At 40.4% G+C, this 26,656-nt stretch overlaps 1 protein-coding gene across 5 annotated transcripts in view; it reads right to left on the bottom strand.

Annotated features, from left to right (window-relative positions):
• Window positions 1–3,978: 3,978 nt before the first annotated feature.
• LOC129373233 (nuclear factor 1 B-type-like) overlaps window positions 3,979–26,656 on the bottom strand; it is an 88,970-nt gene continuing 66,292 nt past the window's right edge. For 4 of the 5 annotated variants that reach the window (XM_055051070.1, XM_055051071.1, XM_055051068.1 and 1 more), the window contains 4 exons: window positions 23,817–23,955; window positions 22,862–22,944; window positions 17,503–17,591; window positions 3,979–11,619 (listed from right to left, as the gene is read on the bottom strand). In XM_055051070.1, the coding sequence (XP_054907045.1) occupies window positions 11,487–11,619; window positions 17,503–17,591; window positions 22,862–22,944; window positions 23,817–23,955 (444 nt within the window). In that variant the 3' untranslated portion in view covers window positions 3,979–11,486. The remainder of the gene's footprint in view (window positions 11,620–17,502; window positions 17,592–22,861; window positions 22,945–23,816; window positions 23,956–26,656) is intronic. The other variant, XM_055051072.1, reaches the window with a different exon arrangement.

Genomic DNA, 26,656 nt, shown 5'->3' on the forward strand with positions numbered 1-26,656 from the left:
AGTACTTTTCAATAAAGCACCCCCACCCTTCTGTCAATTCATACACACACAAACAAACACGCGGACGCGCACGCACACTCACTCGCTCACAAGCGTCCCGTGTGCGCCGTCCAACAAACACCACAGCGGAAAACACAACGACACACAACTCCTCTCCCACTCTGACGCACATAAACACCGAGCACCTGTTTCTTTTCTGCGTATCTAAACAGACATGAATTAATATGTGAACAAATCCCACGATCTTAAGACCCACTGTCAATCCGCGGGGTGTAATACCAGGGCGCTTTCAATGAGATCACAACGAGGCCCAGCGTGATCGGCCTGTACTTCCACCTAAAGATAGACTAATAACACGCTCCAGCCACGGTCCATGACTTCGACTATGAAATTTATGCTAATTTGTGTGGGAATACTGGAGCTCAGAGTGGCGTTTAGGATCATAGCTGTTTTCTTTTCTTTTAATTTTGGACGTCCCTCCTGGATGCTCCAAGCTCTCTGTCTGCAAACAAATGCAGGAGAAGATTTTGGTTGTCTCTTCATTAAAGCTCTTGAGTTAAAAGTTTTGGTGCTCAGCAGAAATCCCAGAGGGAGAAATCTGTCGTTATTTAGGTAATTAATTCGACAAACTGTTCCAGAGTTATGGTAAAACCCAACATAGGTATTTATCAATCACTTTTTAACACAAAAACTGAACTTATTCGCAGTTCAACACTGAAGTATTTGAGTAAAATTTGAGTATTAGCTGATTTTTTTTCTTGCAAAAACTGAAAATGTTTGAGAATCTGACATGTCTGGACGCAATGCTACTTGACCTGCTATTGGTTGGTGTCTACAAAGCAGCCGATTCAGCAGTAGCATTTGTTTTATATTGGCTGTATATCCAAGAAAGTAAATAATAATAATTTAAAAAATACTGTAGTACCACTACAATGGTTTTCACTTTGTGTATTAATGCATATTTAGGTATTTTAAAAAAAAGGGGCAAATTCTCAAACTAAAACTGTATTGAACCATTTTCTTCATTTTCAGCTTCAGCAGTTAGTTTTCTTTAGCTTTCACTAAATACACTAAACCTGTAAGAGGTTTGTCTGTGTTAGCAGGATTTTCCTGACATTCACTAATCTCTCAATCTGTAGCTGAAGCCAGAGTTTGCAGACAGGTTACAAAGGTATCAGTCAGGATAAGAGTACAAAAAAAATAAAAATAAATTACTCGATTATATTTGTAGGATAAGAGCGAAGGCAGTGACCAAAAGCTGGGAAAATTGCTTCATCTGAAAATGATCAGGGAATTAAACAAAACATTGTTTTCAAATCGTGATTCAATCTATTGAAACCAACCCGAAACTCTGAAAGAAACTGCAACCCGCTTGGCTTTACCGAGAGCCGATGCACAAACGTGGAAAAAACATGGAACAGTGGTGAACGTACACAAAATGACTCCCAAGATCTTTAATGACTTGTCTTGATTTGTATTTACAAAAATACCTTCATGTAATTTTTTCGACCTTTAACCCTAAAAACATACGGTCGAGATCACTAAACAGAAACTTTGCCTCGGCTGCTTCCTGGTGAAGTAAATCAACTTATTCTTCAATGCCAAGAAGTGTTAGTGTATTTCTCCCACAATCCCAGCATAGATGTGTTTGTTGCTATGCTATGTAATCATACTAGAAATTTAAGATCTGCATAAGTAAACACTAACAAAATAAATGTGAACAAACTCTGCTGTGTTTGCTTCCTGCCAGATAAAGTGCGCTAAAGTCACAATTTTGTGCCAAAAGAGGAAATGGATTAATTCCAGCAAGACAAATTTTATATTTCTCCGTTTCAACCTTAAGACGTGACAGAGCTCTTTGTGCTGGCATTGGCTCGGGTCCAACGGTGCAGTCCAGCCTCTGCGCTCACAGGTTGGTGTGAGAGAACTCGCTGTGCTTTTTCCCCCTCTCCGCTACACAGTGGAGTCGCACATCGGACAGCCGTGAGGCGCCGTTATTTTCCCCCGGAGTCGTATGCGGAAGAGGAGGGAAAATGGACAAACACAAAGGCAATCAACAAATCTCCTTTTGCTGGAGCTCTGTGAAACATAATAAGACCAAATCATCATCTATTTAGCTTCGTCAAATCACTGACAGCAGGCCTTGATAAAAGAGAATGGAAAATATGTAGGGTACAAGACGCTGCCAAGACCCTCACCGACAAGAGCTTCCTATTGAAGCCAGATGTTGATTCAACTGGCCAATTTTGATAAATGGCATAATGATTACCATTATAGATTGAGTAATTTTATATCCGCATGCCACATTGTCGGTCCCTTTTAATGGAAGCCAAAAATAGTCTGATTTGTGCCCGAGGCCAGGTGGGCTTTTCTGGTGTTGGCGTGCTACATATAGCGCCTTAATCACCGTTAGGAGGGCACCCATGCAGCGGACGAGCCACCTGGCCTGCAGGGCACCGCCGACGGTTCCTGTTGTTGTCGTCAACTGTCCAGAAAAGCCCGTCACACGGCGCCATAATTAGATTTAATTGCCGCTTTAACATGACGTTTGCCCCCTTCTAATGACCTCAATCCCATTAGAAGGACTTACTCAATCAGAGCTTCTCAAACTTGACCCACTGACCCATATGGATGCTACCTGGTGTGGCACTCCGGTGTGTTGATGGACTAAATCTGAGGTCCAAACACCGTGTCCCCTTTCTCCGGGGATTTGGGGTGTTACGGCAGATTAGCGAGAGTAATGCCACAATGGAAAATGGGGGTGGGGAGTTACAGGATCGCTGCTGGACATAAACTGATGTTTGCGTTCAAGCCTTACTGTGACAGATACTTCGGAGAATCAAAGGAAATCCAATTACAGGACTAAGATACTTTTTTTCCCCCCTCTGATCTCATACTGTCCTTATTTCCTTCCTTGAATCTGCTTTAAGGTTCTTTTTAAACCTTTTTTCGCCTTGCAAAACATTCAGTGCTCCACATTTCTGGGAATAAACATAAAGGAGAGTAACAGTGTGTGCAATCAGCTTGACCTAAACTTTTGGAAGACTTGTCTTTACTACACTGTACAAAGCACCTTAATTCTGCTTCTAACTACAATGATATGCAATTGAGTCTTCTCTTATAGTATAAAATATTTTATTCTCTCTTTAGTAAAGAGATTTTCAGCTGCCATGTTGTTGAGAAAGCCAATGTTTCGCTCCAGGGACGTTAATACCCGATCTGTACCGAAACTAATTTTGGGGAAAAATCTACTGACTCCACGTAAACAGAAACAGGGTTTTTGTTGAGAAAACCTGGAAAATGTTTTTGAAAATACCCATTTGCTACTTCCCAGTGCAGGAAATATGTACAATAATGGAGTTGTTGTTGTTTTTTTTTTTTTTACATCTGTCTTATGGGTGATAATTTTGTTTCCATTAAAATTCAAATGTGAACTGAAGAAGTGACAAAAAAGGCAAAACAGTGTCAGGTACGAAAGATAATTCTCATAGTAATGTCCACATAAAAAAGACAGAAGGAAAGACAAATGGATGGATGAATTAGAAAAACAACTGCATTGACAAATAGATGAATGAATAAATTAATGCGTTGGACAGAGAAAAAGTTTTTCATAGTCTGTTTTTTCTATATTTTATACTTTTCACTACTTTGTTTCACTATATTATCACTCAAAAGTCTGCGACAGACTGGCGACCCGTCCAGGGTGACCCCGCCTCCTGCCTGGAAGGTCAGCTGCAGATAGACCAGCACCTCCCGACCCCACTAAGGACAAGGGTGTTAGAAAATGGATGGATCACTGAAAAGTTACAATAACTTGTTAAGTGGGCCCCACACTGCTCCCTGAGGAGCGCCTTTAGTTACATTCCTTCACAATCCATACAGTAAGAACAGCAACAAAAAACAAAAAATAAGCAGACATAAGATATTTCATCAATCAAATGTTAAAGATAAACACAAGAAAGAGTCACAGTTGTGAAGTCGTTTTTGTAGCATAGCTCATTTTATTGTTTAAACAGTTTTGCATAGGAAATATATCCACTTCCAGTAATTGACTGCAGTAAAAACAGCTGCTAGCAGTATAGGCTGGATATAACAGTAACAATCACAAAAAGTTGAGCCTCTATTTACACTGATTTTTAATCTTGTGGCAATTTTAGCCCCTGCATCAAATGTAACCAGCTTGAAGGCATTGCCTAAATGCTTCGCATTACTAAAAATCAATAAAAAGAAGGGACATCAAGGCCTTCGCTATACAGTTCACAATGGACACCTGTGGCTCCTAGACTGTAAATTAAAAAGATCAAATAAAATAATAATAATAAAAAAAAAGAAAAAAAAAACAGGTTTCCAAAATTCCTCTAAAACATACATTCAGATACATACATAGACCTTGAACACACTTGCAGTGTAACTACGATCACTACTGGAGACTGCTAACATACTGTTTTGTTGTTGGTGATGTTGTTGTTCGTTACGTACACGTCCGCCGTAGTTCCTCAGAGTCAAATGTGTGTGCAGAGGGAAGAAAAAGTGCCACAAAACCCCCACCACCCACCTTAACAAAACAAAACAAACAACAAATCAGCTCTGCAGAGAAGAGAAAATACATTACTTCATCCTTTCACTGCACAGAATGCAGCACTGACCCTCTTTGCTCCGACTCCCCAGAAAAGGAAAACTATTTTAGATTTTAAACAAGTTTGATGCGGACATGTGTGTTGACATATTTATAATATGAAAACATTTCAAAACAAGACAAAAAAAAAAAAAAATCAATAAATCTGTAATGAAAAGCACATTTTCCAGATGACTTCGCCACATTCTCCTCTGAGTGACGCAAGGTATGTTTATCACATTCTACTGTTATGTACAACAGACGCTTGGACAGCTTGAACAGGCACTGCTAGCTTCTCATCGCCGTTTGCTGAGAGTCACAACCTGTGTAAAAATGCTGGTTTTAATGTTTGCTTTATAACCTGACGTTGAGTGACCAGCAGCTAGCCAACAGTATGGAGGATGTGTATTGCTCGAGTGGGATGAAAACGAGGTTTCCCTTGCGCCTGCACGCCTCTCAGGCCCTTCAGAACGCTCAAAGTAAGACAAAAATAAAACCACACATATTGCATGAGTGCCACAGGTCCTCCTTGCATATGGTTGCCCTGTTCCTGTCATGATTAGAGTAGTAATACTTTAGACAAAAATTAAAATAATGATCTGACATGACGCTGCAGATAGATTGAACACTGTTTACATGTTTTTTTGTTTTTTTTAATAAAGTTTCAGGACGTTTTCGACATTCAAACTGAAAAACAAAACCAAATAAAAAATATATACCTCAGCTGGAAAAGTAAAGTACCCTAAAGTGAAGCACCTTAAATTTATACAAAGGCGGGGATTTCTATATAGTACATCAAGCATGTGAAAAGTGCAAAATGACTGATGTGTAGATACTGATCTTTTAGGACATTCTTCAGAAGACAATTGATTATTGACCATGATCAACAACAAATTGGTCAGTAAAATTAGATAAGAGTGCTGGCTGTTTCGCTCCCTTGTCATTTTATGCTTTAGCAGTTTCGGTTTAATGGCCTCGGGACATTTCGTTTCGGCTCCGCATCAATTGGATGTACTTACTTTTCAACAAATGACATCCGTGAAAACGTAAGCGGTTTGCATTCAATGGAAGTCGGATGGAATTAAATGGCAAAACGTACAAAATGGGGAACGATTCGCCATGTTGGGTCAAGTTCGAACATGAACCATCATCTTGTTACTTCTTTTGTACCATTTACTACCTGTAAACAAAACCCTTTTATACCCATTGTTTAATTTGTCATATATTACCTCATGCTTTGTTAAGTTTTGCCCATTGGTCCATTGTGGAGATGACTATTCTTCAAAGCAGATTAGTGCACTTGTTCTGACAAAAAAAATATATGAACAGAATGTGATTATCGATGCACAAACAAGGAACAATTAAACATTTTTCAATTTGAGAATATTAAATTGGGCTACTGATTAATAAAAGCCACAATTCCCTCAAAATCTTAATAATGTGTTTTTATTTTAAAAAGTAAATTAAATCATAAGGCAGATCAGAGCAGTTTGATGTGAAACTGTCTTGTCAGGCAGAGCGAAACTGAACGAAGTGTCCCGGGTCACAGCGCAGGAAAACCCAGACATGGCACAACCAAAACTGCAAAAGTACAAATTAGCGGAGGGGCAAAATGAGCAGCAGCGAGCACCGATTGACACATTTCCATTAGGAAACTAAATATTTTATTTGTTTTAGGACGTTTGTCACTGGAGATTTTACCCTGCTCGTCATTCGTTTAATGTCAGATGCAATCTGTGGCCTTTAATTTTCTTTTTTTTATGTTGTTGTTTTATATATATTTTCTTTTTTTTTTGTTGTTGTTGTTTGCCTTTTACTGGTTTAAGTGACGTCACCCTCCCAGCTGCTACAACAAAACACATTCACGCCACTCGCTTGTTCAACAAGAATTTACACCCATTTTGAGAGAAAAAAAAAGCAAAGAAAATGATCAAATAAAACAGAAAGAAAGAGAAAAGAAATTACAAATTTTGAGAAACGTCACATCACACTTACTATGGCCATTCTAATCAAAGTACAATTCAAATATTCATGGAGTTTTTTCCCCCCCAAAAATAGTAATATCTAAGCACTAGGAATAATGAGAAATAATAACATTAATAATAGTAATAAAAAACCTTCATTGTTGTTCTTTATTCTTACTGATCTCCAACCTGCCACATTTTCTTTTTCTTTTTTTTAATACATACAGGAATACAAACGTGATGACAACACTATTCTGGGTAACCTGGAGAGTTCTAACTCAAATCCAGCATCTAAAATAAAAAAATAAACTAAATGCTAATTAATTTAGTTTTCCTAAAATGGAATTGACTTGCTTAGCTCCCTCCCAAGCCCCCCCCAGAAATTAAGATTTACAAATACCATCTTCAAGACAAGAGCTCCCCAGAAAAGTTTACAGTGTACAAACTCCTGTCCTACGGCAGGATTTTAAAAAGAAAAACCAAAAAATGTTTTATTTACGTGAACAAAAAGACCCTCATCTTCTCATTTCGTGTAGCGTCAGAGGCACTCGATCGCACGACGTCCAGCTCACAACGACACAGCTGCTCTCTCGCCTTGCATGCACACTTCAGCTGCAGAGGCAGTTTGACCCCCACAGCCAGCAACACGATCAGGATATTTACCTTTATGTACAGTCTCCCAATTTTACCAAACACTGACAGCACAGTGACCCTTACACACACACACACACACTCCGCACATGAACACACACACTTGGGGACAATTCACTTCAGTGGGTCTCCAATGGCCGAAGGCTGCAAAGCACTTTTTTCTTTTTTAAATAAAACTTAAAGACACAACAGTGCACATAGAACGGGGTGACTTTTTTTAAAAAACTTAATATATATATAATTTTTTTATCTGCATAATAAATCCGGGTGAAGACGAAGAGCTTGAGCTTGACTTGAGGATCATTTTGTTTACTGCTCACACCAGAGAGCGCTCGGGAAAATTTCGCCCCTCAGAAAAGGAAACATTTCTTTCACGATTGCAGGGAAAGAGTGCAAAAGAGCTGCTTTTTCTCTGAGAGAAAACTGATTTCTACATTAACGACGGTATGATTGAAATACATAATGCCCTGTAATATGCCTGAGAGGTTTAGATTGAGACTTCTGAACACTGCACGGGGGGAGAAGATGATTGCCTACGTGCTCTATTTAAGTGCTATATATATTTCCTTATCTAGTGGATTCTATTTAAGCTTCTAGTCGGCCATTAAAACAACATTCTTCTCTAGTCCAATAATTACTTTAACACACTTTTACTGGTTCGGCAAGGGGAGTATGTGTGTTTATATACATTTATACAAATCTACTAGGTATAAAATACTCTCTAAAGGCTTGCCTGAGCCTGTCTGGAACTGATTTGGACAGGTCTCACTAGCATTAGTTGGTGTGTGATTGTTGCGCAGGTCACAGGCCACTTAGCTGATGTGTTTGTTAAGGCATCTATTCGGGAATTGCATTCGGCTGACGTCTCCCGAGGAAGAAAGAGAGAACAAGAGGGCGCGGCGGAAGCCCTCCGGGGATCTGAGACCGACCGGGATTCTACGAGAAAAAAAATGATCTCCTACAATGATTGTCGTGCTCAAGTCAAGCCGTCTCTCCTGTAAAATGTATCAGCTCCTTCCGAAAGGTTACATGCTAGCACCCCAGGTGGAAAGTTGAAAGAAAGAGTCACGGTTAGGCATGGGTCGGTGTGGGTTTGAGCGAAAACGCCACGGTGGCGACGGCGTTTACAGACGGACGCAACCTAACTGCTTTTGCAGAAAACAAAAGAAACAATTGTTCTTGCTGCAGCCAAAACAATTTAACATATAGATTATTACAACTATAAAGTTGTCAATAAAATGTTTTGATTATTTTGATTTTGATATGAGGACTTCAGCAAAACTTGAGAAAAATCCTGCAAGTATACGACTGTATTGCAGCAAATGTTACAGCTAAGGCAAGGAGAAGAGCTAGTTAACAATAGCTAGTAAATTAGTCAGACCATCAGCAAATTGCTTTTCAATTGCATTACTTTAAAGGTAATTAGAGAACGCTTTTATGTTTTACTGCTTTAAGCATTGTTTTTAAGTGCAGACATAGGCAAAAATGTATTTTAAAAAACATACTCTAATTTCAGCACTAGTTTTAGTGTTTAACGCGCAGACTATCAAACATTTCCATCAATGTTTGAAACCACTTTCGGAGCACTGTCAGCTATTATTAACAAGTTAATTCATCGGGCTACATCCTGCACGGGTGGAAAGTGAAAGGACGTAGTCCTTTAGTTACCCTTTCATTAGTTTTTGGACAACTGGAAAAGTTTTCATTTTGTGTTATTTTCTAGCTAATCAGCTGTGAAGGGACAGCGACAATGCGGCTTCTTACAGATGGAGGAAAACGGATTTGATTTCTTATTAAAGACGTTTTAAACTTTCAAAAGCGGTGAAAAAACTCGATACGGGTAACCGACCCATGCCTAGTCACAGCAGACTAATTAGTGACTTTGCAGCCGTACTAAGACCAACACAGGGTGAGTTCTAATGTTTTTTTTACACATACTTCTAAAAAAACTCCACCCTTTTCCAAAAAAATAGATTACACTGAAACATGTCTGACTGTCATTCGGTAGATGCTGGAGGAAACGAGAAAAAAACTAAACTCAGACCTTGCCTTACACTGCATAGAAAGCAGTCCCCACTTTGGTCAATTAAAAAAAAATTAAAAAAAAGGAAACACCCACAACAACAACATCATCAACAACAACAACAGCGACGGACAACAACATCAACAAAATAAATGCATTACCATATTTTCTATCTCCAAACTAGCCTCTAATAATTGACACATCTATAAGCACTACCTACATAGGCAAAACGTGGTATTGCATAATTTTCATATTTCTGAATTCCACCCTCCACAATAGTAACGGGAAGATGAAGAAAATGAGAATTCAAGATAAGAGAGAAAACAAAAAGATGAAAGGTTATCAGAAAAACCACCAAAATACTGAAAAAAAAACACAAAAAAACCCAAATGCTGGTAGATTACAAACTTTAAAACAGCAACTATACACAGCCTTGATATGCAATGTAACTGTGAGATAGAGTAGTACATGAAGTTAAAAATCAACAATTTCATTCAAAGTACAAAACAATTCTTATCATAAAAATGTTATTTTTTTCTCTCTCTCTATAATGATAAATGCAGCAAAAACAACTGTAGTGATGTCTCTATATTCAAAGGCAAGGCACGTAATGTGGACTATATGTCGTCGTGCAAAATTAGGAGTATCGGAGAATTTTTTTTTTCTCGTGTGTGTGTGTGTGTGTAAATATATATATAGATATATATGCGTGTGCGTGTGTGTGTTGTCTGGACTGGAGGGGCAAACAGCTGTGGGATTGCCATGCAGAGATCTTGATTTTCGGGGATATGCCACCACCTGGATTCATAATTTCAGTTTTCACCCTCTTCCACTTTAGAGTTCGCCTTGCACAAGCTGTAGCTTTACCCATGAAGATTACAGTACATTTGCATGGATAATAACTGTACACATAAGCTTTACAAGCTGACGGCCAAATGCTTTTTAATTGAAACAAAATGTCTCTTTCACGCACACTTTGTGTGTGTAATTTCTCGACTTATTTTAGATTGTTTAAGAAGAAAGAAATTGCCCATCGTGATGGGAAGTGCTCAGATCAGATTAAGTGCTGTTTTTTTTTCTTCTTTTTTCTGTTGCACAGGTAGCTTTACGCTTGTCTTCAAACTGCCTTTCACACTTTTTACTCATGCGAAGAGATGGATATGTGACTGAAATCATATTCTTAAACATTTAATAACTATCCCCCTTCCTTTAGAGTCTTAGGGCAGTCAGACTGATAGCTTCCCTTCAAAAAAAATTCAATTGCACTTGCCTCTGTCGCAAATTTTTTTCTTTTTTTCTTCCTCTTTTATTATTACATTCCTTTTGAAAAGGACTTGCGAGTAGTTTTTCTTCTTTTTGTTTTTTTAAGGAGGGGTCCAATGTCAAGCTGTTAGCATTTAGTGTTTTTTTTTTTTTAAACTGCATCAAGAGTTCTCAACTCTCCCAATAAGTGTTTACATTAGTTCTTGAAATAAGTAGCAGTAAAGAAACAAAGTCAACACATTTTTTTTTCCTTAAAAACAAAGAGTCGTATCACAGTAAACTGAAATCAAACGGAAGGAAAAAAAAACACTCTGAATTCACAATTTTTTTCTTTTTTTTTTGTTTTTTGCTCCTACGGTGTACACAGTGGATCGTTCGTTCGTTCAGAGTCTCTTAGCCATCCACCAGGCAGGGATGTATCTGCAGACCCCCCCTCGGTTGACTGTGTGTGTGTGTGTGTCTTGCAGGGCGTTCAAAACGGTTTTCACCTTCCTCTGACGTTGAACAATAAGTAGGAATTACTGCCAAGAGTCTAGAGTGTCATGCAATTAAACATTAAGGCATCTATACATCACAGTATTCAGATGGATTGAAAAAAGTTCTGCAAACGCAACAACTGACTGGTGGGTGGGTGGATGTGTGCGAGGAGACATCAGACCTGAAGCTTTTCTTCCTTCCTCTGAGCCGTCCACTCGTCATCTTTACTTCAGGGCCATTGTCCATCATCATCATCATCATCATCAACATCGTAAGGATGAGGACGAGGAGTGGGAGCGGGGAGATGGAAGAGGTGAGACTGGGGGGGTCGGGAGGTCGAAGGTGAGGAGATCGATGGATGAGGAGGGGGTTTATGCAGCACCTGCTGCTTTGCTGGTTTCATCCATGGCTGCAAACACCTGTAGTGCTAGCTCTGCCCCACCCTTCCACTCTGGGTGGGGGGAGGGCGGAGGTGGGTCAAGCCTCGATGAGCTCAGTTCCCGGACTCGGCGGGGACCAGCGGTTCACCAATGATGTTTATGCTGTAGTTCTGGTGGACATTTGTTGGCAGAATCGGAGTCCCGTTCGACACTTGGAATGGAACTAAGCTCGCCCAGGTACCAGGACTGGAGAAAGAAAACACACAAAAAGACACAGAAATAATGGTTAGCGACATGCTGGGAGTTTCTCCTTTTTGCAGGTTTATGTAGTTATTATGAACATCAGCAACCAAAAACAAGAAATAACAAATCTTTTTAATTATTTTCCAGAAAAAAAATGAAGTGACTCAAGTTTTCTCCAGCACAGTGGAGCATTGAGTAACGCAGGGCAATGCCGGTCAGCTGGCTGAAAGAAGAATGCTGTTTGTCACTAAGGTCTTCTTTTCAAAAACAGATAACTATGCTAATGTTATGAGAAAATTATGCAAAACCCACATTAATAATAAAACTTTTGCACAATATTTTGCTCACTATTTTTCTATCACTTAACGTTGTGGGTACGCAAGGAGACGACATCCAACAGGCTGAAAGTCACACTGGCGTGAAAAATGTAAACCCATAATAGCTTAAATGTCGTAGCCAAAAGCAACTGCATTCCTAACAACTCTAAAATTATAATGTAAAGAGTAGTAGCCACTATGACGCCAATGTTGTCATAGTGGTTACTACAAAAATGAAGTTGGAATCGACGTGGGGGGTGGAATGTGTGAATTTGTGGGTACTCTGACAGAAGGCTAACCAGTAGCAGCTAACGATGCTAAAATTTAGATTTAGCTACTTAGCGTGCGATTTCAAACGATCTTTTAAGCGTCTTTATGAATCTGGAAACATTTAACCACATCCAATACAATATATATATATATATGTATCAGTTGCTAAAAATATTCACTCAAATTGTCAGAACATTTAATAAAAATGGACACAGACACAAGGTGCTGTCTGAATCTGTGGGTACTGTGATAGAAGGCTAACCAGTAACAGCTAACGATGCTAAATTTAGATTTAGCTACTTAGCGTGCGATTTCAAACGATCTTTTAAGCGTCTTTATGAATCTGGAAACATTTAACCACCTCCAATACAATATATATATGTATCAGTTGCTAAAAATATTCACTCAAATTGTCAGAACATTTAATAAAAATGGACACAGACACAAGGTGCTGTCTGAATCTGTGGGTACTCTGATAGAAGGCTAACCAGTAACAGCTAACGATGCTAAATTTAGATTTAGCTACTTAGCGCGATTTCAAACGATCTTTTAAGCGTCTTTATGCATCTGGAAACATTCAACCACCTCCAATAGAAAATATATGTATCAATTAGTAAAAATATCCACTGAAATTGTCAGAATATTAAAATAAATGTGACTTTTAGGCGTCAGAACCGCCTTGGTTTTAAGGCCACACTGAAACCTCGTCTCTTCTCTCTCCAACCATGTTACTGCTTTCTAGTCTCATTAGCTGCCTGTACATATGCATACTGCGTTATATATATGTATAAAGGCAGCATTTTTACTAATACCGTGAGAATGGCATACTAAGACATGTGACTAAGCGGAGGTGATCATGTGAGAGGGTCGTGACGCAGTGCCCGCTCCTCTGCACCGAAGGAGAGGGGGTTAAAAGAAGCAGAGTGGGGTCTGTGCACAAAGCTGCCCCATCCCTATTCATCTCACGCTAATGGCAAAACAACACGGTGATTGTTCCCGGGGAGCAACGGTGCTAACTGAAAACGCGAGCGGGAACAAGCGGCATGTTGTTCCCGAGAGGTGCTGCGCTGCGTAGATGTCAGATAATTAGCCCCCCCTCCCCCTAGTTCTCCTCCTCGTCCTCTTTTCTCTCCTTTTCTTCCTCACCAGCCCCTCAGTGTGCGCCAACGCGTCACCCTCTCGCCTCGGATGAGAATACCTGCGACGCAGATCCCGAGTAAAAAGAGTGAAATGTTTAAGGAGCGTGGACAGAGAGAGAGCGAGAGGGAGAGAGTCTCATGAAAAGCAACTCTGCAGCCTGTCCGAGTTTCACATCAACCGCAAGCCGCAGTTGTTGCGCTTAAAACAAAGAAAGTGCAAATTGAATTCACCTCGGGGCGTGAAAACACCAGCTGCCCGAGCGATGAAGTGAAAAGAACGAGAAAGCGGCGGAGATGTGTTCAAAACAAAAGCAAAAAAAGAAAAAAAATCACAAGAGCTCTGTTACATTCCAGCTTGCACAGAGTTAAATATAAAAAAAAAAGACTTGAAGGCTAATCCTCTAACAGTTTTTCTATTTTCCTGTCCGACTAGCCCTTCCACTCCTCCTTCCCTCCCTCCTTCCCTCTCTCCTCCAGTCCTGCCAAAAATCATCGGACAGGAAACGAGGGATTAAATTTTTCCTACCTTGCCAAACAAAGAGCGCACAGAGCGGGCCAGGGGGCTGCAGCTCTCTCTCTGTTTCTCTTTCCTTATGAAACTTCTTTAATGTAATGGCTTACATTAAAACGGGGGGTGGAGGAGACCACACAGCTACAAAAGGGCACTTGCGGGTCTTTGTGTGCAAATCGTTCCTAATCTCATTAAAATCGATGGCTGTCAGGCCGTATCTGCGTCCCATAAACCAAAAGCTTCTGCGCCGAGGTTTGCGCAGCACTTTACAAAAAAAAAAAAAGTGTTCATACCGCCTAAACTTTGACAGACTCCGTCAAGTCAAAACCCACAAAACTTCAGGATCTGGCGTGTGCAGGACGGGTTTCCAAAATACTGCAAAAGTTTGGGGTTGATGTAAGAGTTTGCAGAAGCACTTGCAGCTGCTATTACAGCTGCAAATCTCTTGTTTCTTTTCCTAATTATCTATATATGTTTAGCAGGTGTATTAACTCCAGCATGATACTGCCACCACCATGTTTCACTACGATGCAGACGCAGTGTTATTTTAATTCCATTTATAGCATTCTGTATGTTTTTACCCCTACAAGGCTCGTAATGCTGTAACCTTTGGAGTTTTACTCTTGCCAAATGTCTCTAATGTTCCCCAACAAACCTCTGAAACTTTCAAAGAAAAGCTGGATTTAAAATATGATTAAATAACCAAAAAAAAAACAAAAAACAAAACAAAAAAACACAATTTACTAATTATATTTGGAAGGCAGCACAGGATTTGCGCTGGTGTGGAGTGGGCTCGTACAAATGCACGCCACACTTTTCAGATTTGCTTGTATCGTTTTGTACCATTTACAGTCGTGCACGTCTTTGTGGTGGTTTGCCACAGAATACACACTGAGGTTTGTGGCTGCAACATGATAGCATGTTGAAAAGTTCAAGAGGTGACTCGGGCGGCTTGAATGGGCTTAAAATAAATGCTGAGTAACTGAGGAGGGAAGAAAAGGACACAGAAAATGACGGGTTTGCTAAGGTGTTCTCAGTTTATTGCACTTCACGATATATGTACGCTACTCCTGCACTCAAGCAACCCGACCTCCATGTTTGCGTTTCCTCAGGTAACCTTTAAGGCAGCCTAACTAACTTCCCAAACCTCGCGGAGCACAGCCCGGCCGAACGGCGTGCTTCGTTTAAGGATTAGCTCGCTAAATTAGATTATCTAATGGCATCTTAATGGATTGCTGACCCATTTCCTGCACAATGGCAACATGCGAGCCTGGCAGCTTTTTCAATTTGGGCGCGTCGGTGCTGGAGAGACGCGCTTCAGTTTAAAGGGCGACAGATAAAGGAGAGATCCGATGGATTCCAGCTCCGTGGCCTGGACAGCTAAACAGAGGGAGGGATAAAATAAGTTAAATTCAGGCGACTTATTTGTCCTCATCACTGTACTGTACAGTCACATGGAGTGTGAGTGGGGAAAAAAAAACGAGCAGGCATTTCTCTCTGCTACCTCTACCCGCCTATTAAGAGGCCTGTGAAGGGGGTCTGTGCTGCGTGCATTTGTGTTTATAACTTCACCAAATGCAAACTGACCTGTACACACACACACACACACACACACACACACACACACACACACACACACACACACACACACACGGATAGGTCTGCACATCCAGGGGAAAAGGAGGTACAGGGAAACAGGAAAAGGCTTAGCTCAGCTCGCCTGCTCTGCCATGCTGAAAACGATTCAGGATTTCTTTCTCTCCCCCCCAAGAGAGGAGAGAGAAACACAATGTGGAAACAAGATGGAGGAGGTAATCTGCACCTTTAAGTTAAACACAACGGAGCATTGGGTCAAGATTAAGCAAAGACCAGATAATTCCTGCATGGCTGCCGCTACGTACCTCAAACGAGGCTTTTTTTTTGTTTAAAAAAAAGGAGGAAAAAATCTCGCAGAAGAATTATTACATTGCATGTTTTTTTTTCTCGCCGTTTCATTACAGAAACACCAATACTGAATTTTAATTCTTCTTTGTGTCTATTGAGAATGTTCTTAAAGGGATTCTGCACCAGACAAGTACTAAAACACTGTAATCTCAAAACTTTCTGCATTAGTGGTCAGTAAACACACCAACCATGTTGTTTGATCCACTTACTTATAAGTTCGCAACGAATCAAATGAGGGTTGGGGACATTCAGTGCCTGCAGCGTTTATTGTGGCGCCTGATGAACATGCGTGAAAACCCACGAAATAAATCAACCTTTTAACACTAAAGCGTCATAAAGATTGGGAAAATAAGGTAAGATAGAATCATTTCACTTTGCAGGTTTTCTGTAAAGATCTGACGGCTGAAATGGCTATTAAAAAATATTGATTTTGAGTCTGATGAAGCCATTCCTGTCTTGATTTGGCCTTAAGATTTGGTTGAAACGCTCTATGATGATCAGGCTTTAAACCACTGGAATCGTTTTTGTCAAAAAGTTTGATGTTTCAAAGAGTTTGTTTAAATTTTTGCTCTGATTCCATGGGTTTAGGAAGAGAAACGGGCCCACAGCATCACTCATCCTCCACCATGCATTGAGAGTGGCAATGTGGTGCTTTTCCACACCCTCATTCTTGCTTTGCATTAAACTCGGAGCCTCTGCAGCTCCTGTTGTTTACCTTTGTAAAGGTAGGACGAAAAGTTAGACACTTTTAAACAGTTGCTAAGCAGAGCTGGTGACGCTGAGACGCTTTTTTCCTGTGCCGCAGTTCTCTTGCATAGATTTGATTTCGGAGACTTTAAGTCACAGGATGAGAAGCTGAGACCTTTGATCAACCTTAAAAACGTGATTCTAAATTCCAAAAGGCTTCGTTTACATTTTATGGATTCAGATAAACGTTGAATGGCTCAGTTCGATAAAAACTCAGTTATGATGCTTCTTCATTCAGGATTTTATTCCCACTTACTAAATACAGTCAAATTAAATGGATTTAAAAAAACAAAACAAAAAAACGATTAAGCTACGGTAATAAAATGATTACTATATTTAAAGGTTTTTCTTTTTTACACATCTTTAGCGGGAGTCCCACTAATTTCTGCTGGATTCAAACCAAAGGTACTCCCATTTGGCTTGATTGAGGTAGTCTCCAACCAGGGAACATGGAGTACTTTTTGTCTTTTATGGTCGATGATTGCTGCAATTGCTTTTATAACTAAAGTAAAGTCTACACAGGTGAGTTTGCATGTGTTGCAGAGGAAGTGATCAGCCCAGACCTCAAAGAAAACTGGAAATGTTTATCGCCGGTAAAAGCCTGAGCAATGCATTTCTAAACATGACTTAGCAAAGGAGAAAACGCTTAATAATTGCAAGGGAAGTGCTTAAGTCAGAATAAAGGGGAGAAAAGAACAAAAAGGGGGGGGGAGTGAAACACTTTAAAAAAAAAGGCAATAACTTAAAAAAAATTTTCATCAAAGAAATGCATGGAGTAATTGCGGCATTAACAGGAGCCGCAACTCATGTGCGAGAACATCGCTTTCTTAAATGTTGTTTTATATGAGGATGTCAAAAAATAAAGAGCAGACATTAAATTTTGAAAGGGCAAAAGTGTAAATACATGTGATGTGTGAGACAGAAGGGAGACGGCAGATGAAAAGAACGAAAAGGTTACCTTTGCCAAGCAATCCCCAAAGTGTCGTCAGTGGCACTGGGGCCATAATGCCTGCCGTTTTGAGTCACGCTCCAGTCACACTTCCTCAGCTGTCAATTGAAACCTAGCGGTCAGATCACTGGGCCAAGACAACTTCCACTTCAGATTACACTACAACTCAACACTGTATACACACATGCATGCAGGACAAGGGCAGGACCTCAGAACGGGCCCAAAACTTAAAACACATGTACTTGATGAACTGTAGTTTTCTTTCTATATATATGTAATTTGGTGTAGTAGGGATTACAGTCAATTAAGAGCAGACATGAAGAGGGGAGGGAAGGCATGCAGTTAAGAGTTAGTGGCAGCAGCTAACCTGGAAGCTAAGGGAAATTTAATGGCGTTAGTTGGTTAGAGAATGTGAGTGGCATATATAAATAGTACCTTACAAAAGTATTCACGCTTTCTGAATTATTCCACATTTTGTCATGCCATAAACACAAACCTTGTCATTGGAATTTTACAACACAAAGTAGTGAGCAATGGTGAAATAGAAGGGAACTTATGCTTTGCTTTCATTTTGTTTTAAACAAATGACTGCAAAGAAAGAGATGTGAGTTCATATCGAGTCTAAATGTCAGAATTTCAATCTGTTCCGGGTCAAATTCAGCGTTTTAAGAGATTGAAACGGTCTCCCGTCTTTTATAAATGTCTCCACCTCAGTCAGATTTGTTGGAGAGCTTTTGTGAACGTCCATTTTTAAGCCTTGACTGAATCCACACAGCATGATGCTTCCGCCGCTGTGTCTCAAAATGGAGGTGTTGCGTTCAGGTGTTGGTTTTCCGCCTTTCATTTCTAATTCAGTTTCAGCTGACCTCATCACATTTTTCCACTTCTCTCTCACCAGCGGCTTTCTGCTCGTTTCTTTTTCACGATAATCAGAAAATGCACCACTACACTGCAAAAACACAAAATCTTACCAAGTATTTTTGGTCTAGTTTCCAGTGTAAGTATCTAAGTAAATTTGAAATAAGGCAAAACTGGTAATTTTTCAGTTGGATACAATAGCTGCTTTTAAGAGAATAAATTCTTAATTTTGCTTAAAAAAAGTATTTGTTCCATTGATGGATTATTTCACTTATAACAAAACATTTTCCCTGCATTTTTACGTGAAATAATGTGGCAGGGGAACTAGTACTACTACCAGATATAACCTCCTACATCTTTTTTCTAATTTCAAGCGTATTTGCATTGGAAACTAGCCAAAAATACTTGGTGAAATGGTGTGTTTTTGCAGTGTTATAGTCCTCAGCATAAGAGATTCTCCATTTGGAGTTGTAGATCTGTGCAGCTCCTCCAGAGTTGTCACGGGGCTCTTGGCTGATTTTCTGATTATTGGCCAGCCTTTGATTTAAGTTTATGTCCTGGTAGCTTTGCAGCTGCACTGAACACCTCCCAGTTTCAGACGATAGATTGAGATAAAAGTGAAAAGTCCAAACTTTGGTTTATTGTTTCATGCTCTAACTCTTTCTATAAGCTTCTCCACAACTTTCACCCTGATGCATCGTCTGCTGTACTCCTTGGTCTCCATGTTTGCTCACTAAAGTTCTGAGGCTTTCACAGAACAGCTGGATTAATTTGGCTGCATGGGATTTTATTTAAGAGTGTCAAAGTGAAAGGGGCCAAACAACAAAAATGCTCACCACAGTTTTCCCTTCTGTGCCACAATTATGCACTACTTTGTGTTGGTTTATCACATAAAAGTCTCCCACCCTAAATAAAAAGCATTTTATCTTGCGGTTGTCACAATGTGACCAAAAGTGGAAAAGCTCCAGCTGCATGAGCGGTTTTGCAAAGCACTGCGTTTCATCTGTGAGCAGTCACTACGGGTTCCACCTGCTGAAGCCGTGCAACACGTTCGACTCATGCGCCCCGTCGATAACCACCGCCTCACTGCAGAGCGCTCTCCCCGGTCCGGGACGGAGTGCGCATGCCCCCCAGCATGCAGACTTTATTTTTTCATTAGCTAACTGCTTTTATTGATTTGGGGTCACAGTGCAATGAATTTAAACCACACACACAAACACACACATACACACCCGCGCTCACACGTACTGCTAACCCTCCCTTTCCCCACTCTTTCTTCATCTTGCATTTCAAAACACGCCAACCTTACATACAGATTACAAATTACTGCAACATAAAAGCCACACACACAGACCTCGTCGTCTCCCCTGCATGCATTATGCGGCTGCACGTGTCTGCAATCCAGCTGAGAGCTATCCCTGCCAAACACCAACCTAACCTTGCCCTGTGGTCAACGCATTCATTTAGTAATGCATCGGGATAAAAAGTGCACCGTTAGCACTCTTTGTGCAGCGGCGGACGCTCTGCAGAGGCTCTTAAGAGAGATTTAATCAGGAAGACGCTGAATATTCAGAGCCATTTGCAGCGGTCAAGATATGTGCTCTTGGTTTTTTTTCTTTTTTCTCTCTCTTAGCACCTGGATGGTTTAATTCTTTTATTCAGGGAGACGTTTCTCTACATCCTCAGTCTGTTACCGAGCTAAACATGAGACAGCAGCAGTGGACACTTAAATTTGTCCCTTTAATCAACAGCTGCTGAGGAGAACTAAATCAGGAAACAATGAGAAGTTGCTCCATTCAGAGTGTTTTTGTTTATCGAAGGTTGGGAAAGTGAACCCGCGCTCCCCTCTCCTCCCTCCATCCCCCACCGTCGTTCCTGCACTCCGGAGGCTTGACAATAGCTCGGAGAGGACATGCGGGCTGAGCCAGACGCTCCGTGCCCACCGCTCCTCCAGGGGCTCGCCATCTGTCCGCTGGCACCAACACATCAGAGTGGCGGCGGCGTGGGGCAGCAGGGGAGAAGAAGAAGAAGAAGAAGAAGAAGAAAAAGGAAGAGGAGGAAAAAAAAAAAAAAAAGAAAGGGGGGGACGGAGCCGGGGAACGTTAGCAAACAGATGCGGGCAGATTGTGGATTAGGATCCTTCCTTAGATAATACCAAATGACATCTGATCACAGATCTCTCCCTGTGGAATGCTCCACGGAGGCATTCCCTCGAGGGGTTAACCAAGGCAGGAGATGAATGGAGGGGTTTTCACACGCTCGCTGCCTGCGACTCCTACAGCAGGTGTGATGTTGTTGTTTTGTTTTTCTTGTGTTTTTTTTTCTGTCTTAAAGCCAAATGTGTCGTGCGTGTAATTTATCATTATTGTAAATTTTAAGAATAGGCCCCCCTTTAATTGTAAAACTCTTCCAATCTGTTTGTTTTAGAATAAATTAGCAATTTCAGCTCAAATAAAAATAGTTTGAACAAATATCAAAGACATTTACATGCAGCGCCTCTCCCATTTTGTCTCATTACTCTCGCAAATGTCAAGGGATCTCAAAGTAACACAAGAATATTATTAATGTCATTATAAAACGTAAAAGGATAATTTGTTATTAGTCCCACAAGTGGAAAAGTTAAGTGGACATGGCAAAATAAGAGTAGAAGTAAAAAATGAAAATCTGCTAAATACAATCCAGAGCAACCCATTGTCTTGTAATCTCAACCCATTGTCTTGTAATTTAATCTCAGCATAAGTCCAGCTGCTCTATGAAGGCCTCAGAGGGTTTTTTTTGGGAGAATGTTGGTAAACAAATGGCATCATGAAGACCAAGGAGCTCAGCAGACAACTCAGAGATGAAACTACAGAGAAGTTTAAAGTGTGGTAAGGTTTTTCAAAAAAAATATCCCAAGCTTTCAGCAGCTACACATAACAGGCACAACTTTAAAGTTTGTGGTTGAAACATGACAAAATATGGCAAAATCTGAGGAGTATGAACGCTTTTTGCAAGAAATATTATTTTATCACGATTGTTTTATTTTGAAATCTAAAAAAGGTCGTCGTGCAAATCCTTTAAATATGAGCACAAATAAAGAGAAGAGGCCCAGTGCTGCTCAGCGTTGCAACAAAACGCTCACAGTTTATCATCTCGAAGCGCAAAAACCTCATGGGCTTGACGCAATAAACACAACATTGCCAGATGAGGACAATGACGGAGTATTTTGAGAAACTGTTTAGTCTTGAGAGACTTGGCTCTGATCGAGTCTCTTGTTTTTCTGCCCCGAGGGGCTAAAGTCCAGGTCTTCAAATACGACCGAAACAGAAACAGACACAAGAAGACACAAGATGAGTCGCCGGGAAGGAAAACCCCTCCGGGAACACGAGCTAATAATCCTGAGGAAAGTTGTGATCGTCTCATTTTTAGGTATTTTCCAAACTGTGGTCAATAATGCTGCAGCTGGATTTCTTTGGGGGATATTTATACATCTTGGCTGATTCGGGCTTTAAAATCTGGAGCGAGTCTGAGAGCAAATCGCTGGACGAAATTCAGCAGCTGCACTCGGATCGTTGCTGTGTTCTGAGCTCGCTTCATGCCCCACAAAAAACACGGCTACCAGAAAATGTGGAAGACAAACTGTACGACATCAGCCAAGTGATTCCTCCTCCTCCTCCCCCTTCTTCTTCCAAACCAGACTAAATAACTAACATCTCCCCTCCTTCTTTTTTTTTCCTCTCTATTTTAAATCAACATTTTTCAAAATCCCATGATAAATAAATAAAAGATGGAGAGAGACAGACAGTGAGAAAACAGAGGCCAGGTTTGTGATTTTTACGAAACATAAAGAACCGAGCCGGGGAGAAACCCGGCGATCATTATGTAGCCGTGTGCAGATGCATTCAATTAGTTGTGGTTGGAAAAGCCTTGGCCTCGGACCAGCTCTTTCAATAAGACACGGTGGAGGGGAGCAGCCTCTCTTTCTCGACCGAAAACGCCCCGAAACTGCAGCGCATCTAACACACAAGCACACACAAAGGGCTGCCACTTCTGTCCGAGGACATCCTACGGTAACACGACGGCACTTTTTTTATGATCAGCTTGCAAATAAAGGAGTGTGCTGTACAAGGAAGTGTCTAAAGTAATGTGTGAAGGAAATACAGGAGACAAGGAAGACAGTGACCCTCCACCTTTGTGTCTCTCTCTCTCTAAATGGAGCAAAAGATTTGATTTGATTTTCTCTAAACTATCGCAGCCACACTCTCTCACTGACAAAGTGTTTTTAAGTATAAATCTTAACACCTGTGTTAAAAATTACAAAAAAAAAAAGAAAGGAAAAAAATAGCTTGATAGGGAATGAGCTTGTTTGTTTTTAGCTTCATTGCACATCAACTGTGAAAGAAGCTGTTCTGCCAGTTTGTTCAAATCTGCTCTTTATTTTAATATATATATTTGTTTTTCAGAAGTGGGGGATGAAAATAATCAGACTAAGAGCAACAGCTTAATGCTGAAACAGAGAAAAACAGCTCACCTGTTGCTGGTGGAGAAAGGCGGGATCTCTAGGGCTCAGGCCTACAAAACGATTAGACGTTGGGGTGCCAGGAGTGGAGTAGCCTGAGCGACGAGTCATCACATGAAAAAAAAGAAGGCAATTTTGGTCCAGTTAGTTTTGAATAAGAGTGAATTTGACATCATTACAAATCTGCCAGCATAAACAGGAGGCACTACATAGAAAAAGGGCAGGAGTCCCACAGGGCTCAGTTGTCGGACCACTTACTTATTTTCAAGAAAATAACACAACTTTATAAAAAAATACATTTTAAAAGGTTGTAAATAATGTCTTTAGAGATGATATAGTTACAATGAGCTAAGAGAGAATAGCAACTAGCAAAACTACCATCACAAAAAAAAAAAAGGAAAAACAAGAGGAGACCAACAAGGCTCATTCATTGGCCCACTTTGATTCTTTGTTATCACTGGAGCCATATGAACAACTGTTGCATTTAGAAAAGGGGAATAAAGTTGTTTTTTTCTGAACAAAGATATGAAAATAAAATAGTAAATATAAAGTATTAAAACAAAATGTAAATATTCATATTTCTAATAATAATAATAGTAATATATAAATGTATAAAAATAAAAAATATATAAAAAGAACAAAAAACATTACATATAAAAATATTTAAAAACAAAATATTACCATCTAAAAGTGTCGCATTATAGGAAGTAAAAGCAATTTAATGCCAGTTAAATAGCACTGTTATCAATACAAGCTTTTAGTCATCAATAATGTGATTTTTTAAATTTTATTTCAGTCAGAAATTAAATCAGGACTTATCAGATCTATTGACCCATAAATACATGAATGTTGCAGTAGATGGTCCTCAAATGAAAAACTCAAGGCAAAATCTTTTCAGTGTATTCATAAATCATAAGCTGGAACTGCTGCATGCAGCAGACGCTGCCTGGACGTGGCGCCAGCCTACCTTCTGTCGATGTGGTGATGGGCTTGGTGTCGGGCATGGAAAGAGTGACGGGTCGCACCGGGCCGTGGTGCGGGGATGGAGCCAACACCGGGGTGAAGTGGCCCGGGACCTTCCCAACCCCCTGACCACTGCTGTTAGGCTGCATGTCAGGCAGAGACAGATGGAGGAAGAGATAAAGAAATCACTTATGAGGAAGATGTAGCCGTTTTTTGTCACACTTATTTTTTTATATATAATATAAAAAAAATATATATTTTTTTTATATTTTCACACTGAGAGGGTTCAGATCTTTAATAGCAATTATTTAAATGATCATTTTAAAAGAAGCAAACCAACTTGGACCAGTGTGAAAAAGTAATCAAACCAAATTCAATTTTCCTTTATAATGGATTTCTTTTTTTTTGTCTTGCTTTCTTTTCTAAAAATGTTATGACAAATTACAGAAAATATTTCAATCATCCCTTCTGGGAGTTGCATGACAGTCGGTTATGAGATGTTTTTGCTTAATTACAAGAATATAGTCACAATATTAGCAAAGTAAAGATGCAATTATACCAGAAAAATGTCTTAAAATTATGAGGAAAAAAGCCGTTCTTTCTTTGAAACTGACTCAGCCGTTGCTCTATTATTTCATAATTTGATGCTGATATGCATTAAGTATTTCCTTAACATTCCTCATTTTAATTGTTTTAAAATGTTTTGCCAGCGTTCTCATAAAACTACCACTTTATTCTGGCAATTAAACAAAACTAGTACTGTGTCATAGAGCTGGCCTGGAGTCAAAGTCCAAATAAATTGATGTTGCAAACAAGACGGACATGGAATCCCAAGGAGAGCATTGGTGGAAAAAAATCCCCCAAAATTTTATCTTCACAAGCCAAAACTTTGATTAATCGCTGAAGTTGATGTCGCTCCCAGACCTATCAGCATTTATTTTGGACTGCTGAGTTAAATTTTACCAGCTAAATAAACAATTGTCACTGAAATATTATCTAAAACACTTAAACAGAACCTGCCTGACAAGATGAAGTAGGCATAGAGATCTCAAAAAGCATGTCTTTCATATTAACATGTTAGTAAATCTCCTAGACTTCTGCAAAAAATATTCTGTCAACTGATGCGACAAGTGTGGAACTTTTTTGGAAAATGTGTAATTTGTTCAATCTGTAATAAAACATCCTAAAAAAAAAAAAAAAAGACCAGGAAAACACGGTGGTGGTGTGATTGTCAAGAAATGCTTTGCTTCTTCGCCTGGTTTTTGATCGAATCATTAGATCTTCTCTAAACCAAAATCAGATTGAGATGCTGCTTTGCTCATGGGTGAAAATCTTCCGGTACGCCTGAGCTAAAACAGTTGTGGAAAGAAGATTGGGCCAACATTCCTCCGCAGGAATGTGAAAAACTCACCACCAGTTATTGTAAACACTTAATGGCAAGAGTGGCACAACCGGTTACAACATGCAGTTTGTATTTCCTCAGGTCTAACATACCCGATGTAAAAAATGAGTCTGATGGTATAAAACGTTTAAGTGCGATGAAAAAAACAAACAAAAGCGAAACCAAACAACGTCTTCACAGCTCCATAACTTGCTCTGCGTTCGTTTAGCTGATGATGCGCGGCGAAGCGGGTTATGACCTCAGCATCAAGAAGCCGTACCGTCACCATAAACATGGCAGGACTGCACTCGTTTTGTCTCCTAACAAAACCCATAACATTACGAGAGGACATCCTCTGCACAGTGACTTATGGTTACAAGCCCAGGCTCTGCTTGTAAACGCGCTCTTGGCCCAATCTCAATAAAATAAGACGAGCATGCCACTGCATTTTAACAAAACGGCTCGCCCGGGTTATTTAAGCGACCCGACAGAATTAAAATGCCCAACTAAAAGCAGCTGAAACACTTTCGCTTCAAGATTTCAGCCCTTTCATTTGCTGTCTTGTCACAGTTATTACTAATACCCAGAAAGAGCTGAAGGAGTGGGGGGCTGTAAGCGACAATGGATTTCCTACATCATTCCTCACAATGATTAAATGGACTTTAGGAGGACGAGGGGCGTGAAAAGCCAGAGAGGACTGCGGCTAGACCCGCTACAATGGTCTGAATGCGCCGCTATGGAGGGACTATATATAAGAGGGGTGGGGGAGCGTTGCATAAAGGAAGCAAGTGGGAGCTGCTCTTTGAGACGGTTGGAGACTGTCTGGGCCGTTCACTCCGGGGCCGACCCGAGTTCAAAACTCAACCAGGCCTTTTCGGAGAAGAATCGAATCCGCAGGGTTCCCTTCGTCGTGAATAGAATGTTTAATTAGAGTGTAATATAATCTGCGTTAAAGCAAGCATAAAACATTCTGGCACTCGTCCATGGGATTATAAGCGCTGTGTTATTTGCAGAACCCCCCTCCACCTCCTGCATCCCCCCCACTGGTCTTCCAGCTCTGCTTTCTCCAGAACCCCAGCAGAGGGCCAGTTAATTCTGCACAAGAGCACGGCCCCGGCAACGGCAAATATTTACAACCTTTATCATTCCCCGTGGGTTTTTTTTTTTTTTTTCCCCCTCTCTGGAGCAACACCCCCACCTCCGGCCCCGCCGTTCTGGAGATGGAGCCGTCTACGAGGCTTTTGTTTACAGTGAGAACAGCCGGGAAATAAAACTCACATAAATATCACACGGCTTTTCTCGTCTATAGAGACGCCGGGCTCGCTCTCTCTCTCTCTTGCTCGCTCGCTCGCGGCGCACATTGGCCCGCACTGTGTTCGCCGAAACGCACAAAAGCGCAGAAAGCCGTCTGATTTACAGCCGAGTCCTGATGGGGATTTGCGTGTCACACATGTGACTGCAGT

Source organism: Poeciliopsis prolifica, unplaced genomic scaffold (genome assembly GCF_027474105.1).
Source record: "Poeciliopsis prolifica strain line A6 unplaced genomic scaffold, Auburn_PproV2 SCAFFOLD032, whole genome shotgun sequence".
Lineage (NCBI taxonomy): Eukaryota > Metazoa > Chordata > Actinopteri > Cyprinodontiformes > Poeciliidae > Poeciliopsis > Poeciliopsis prolifica.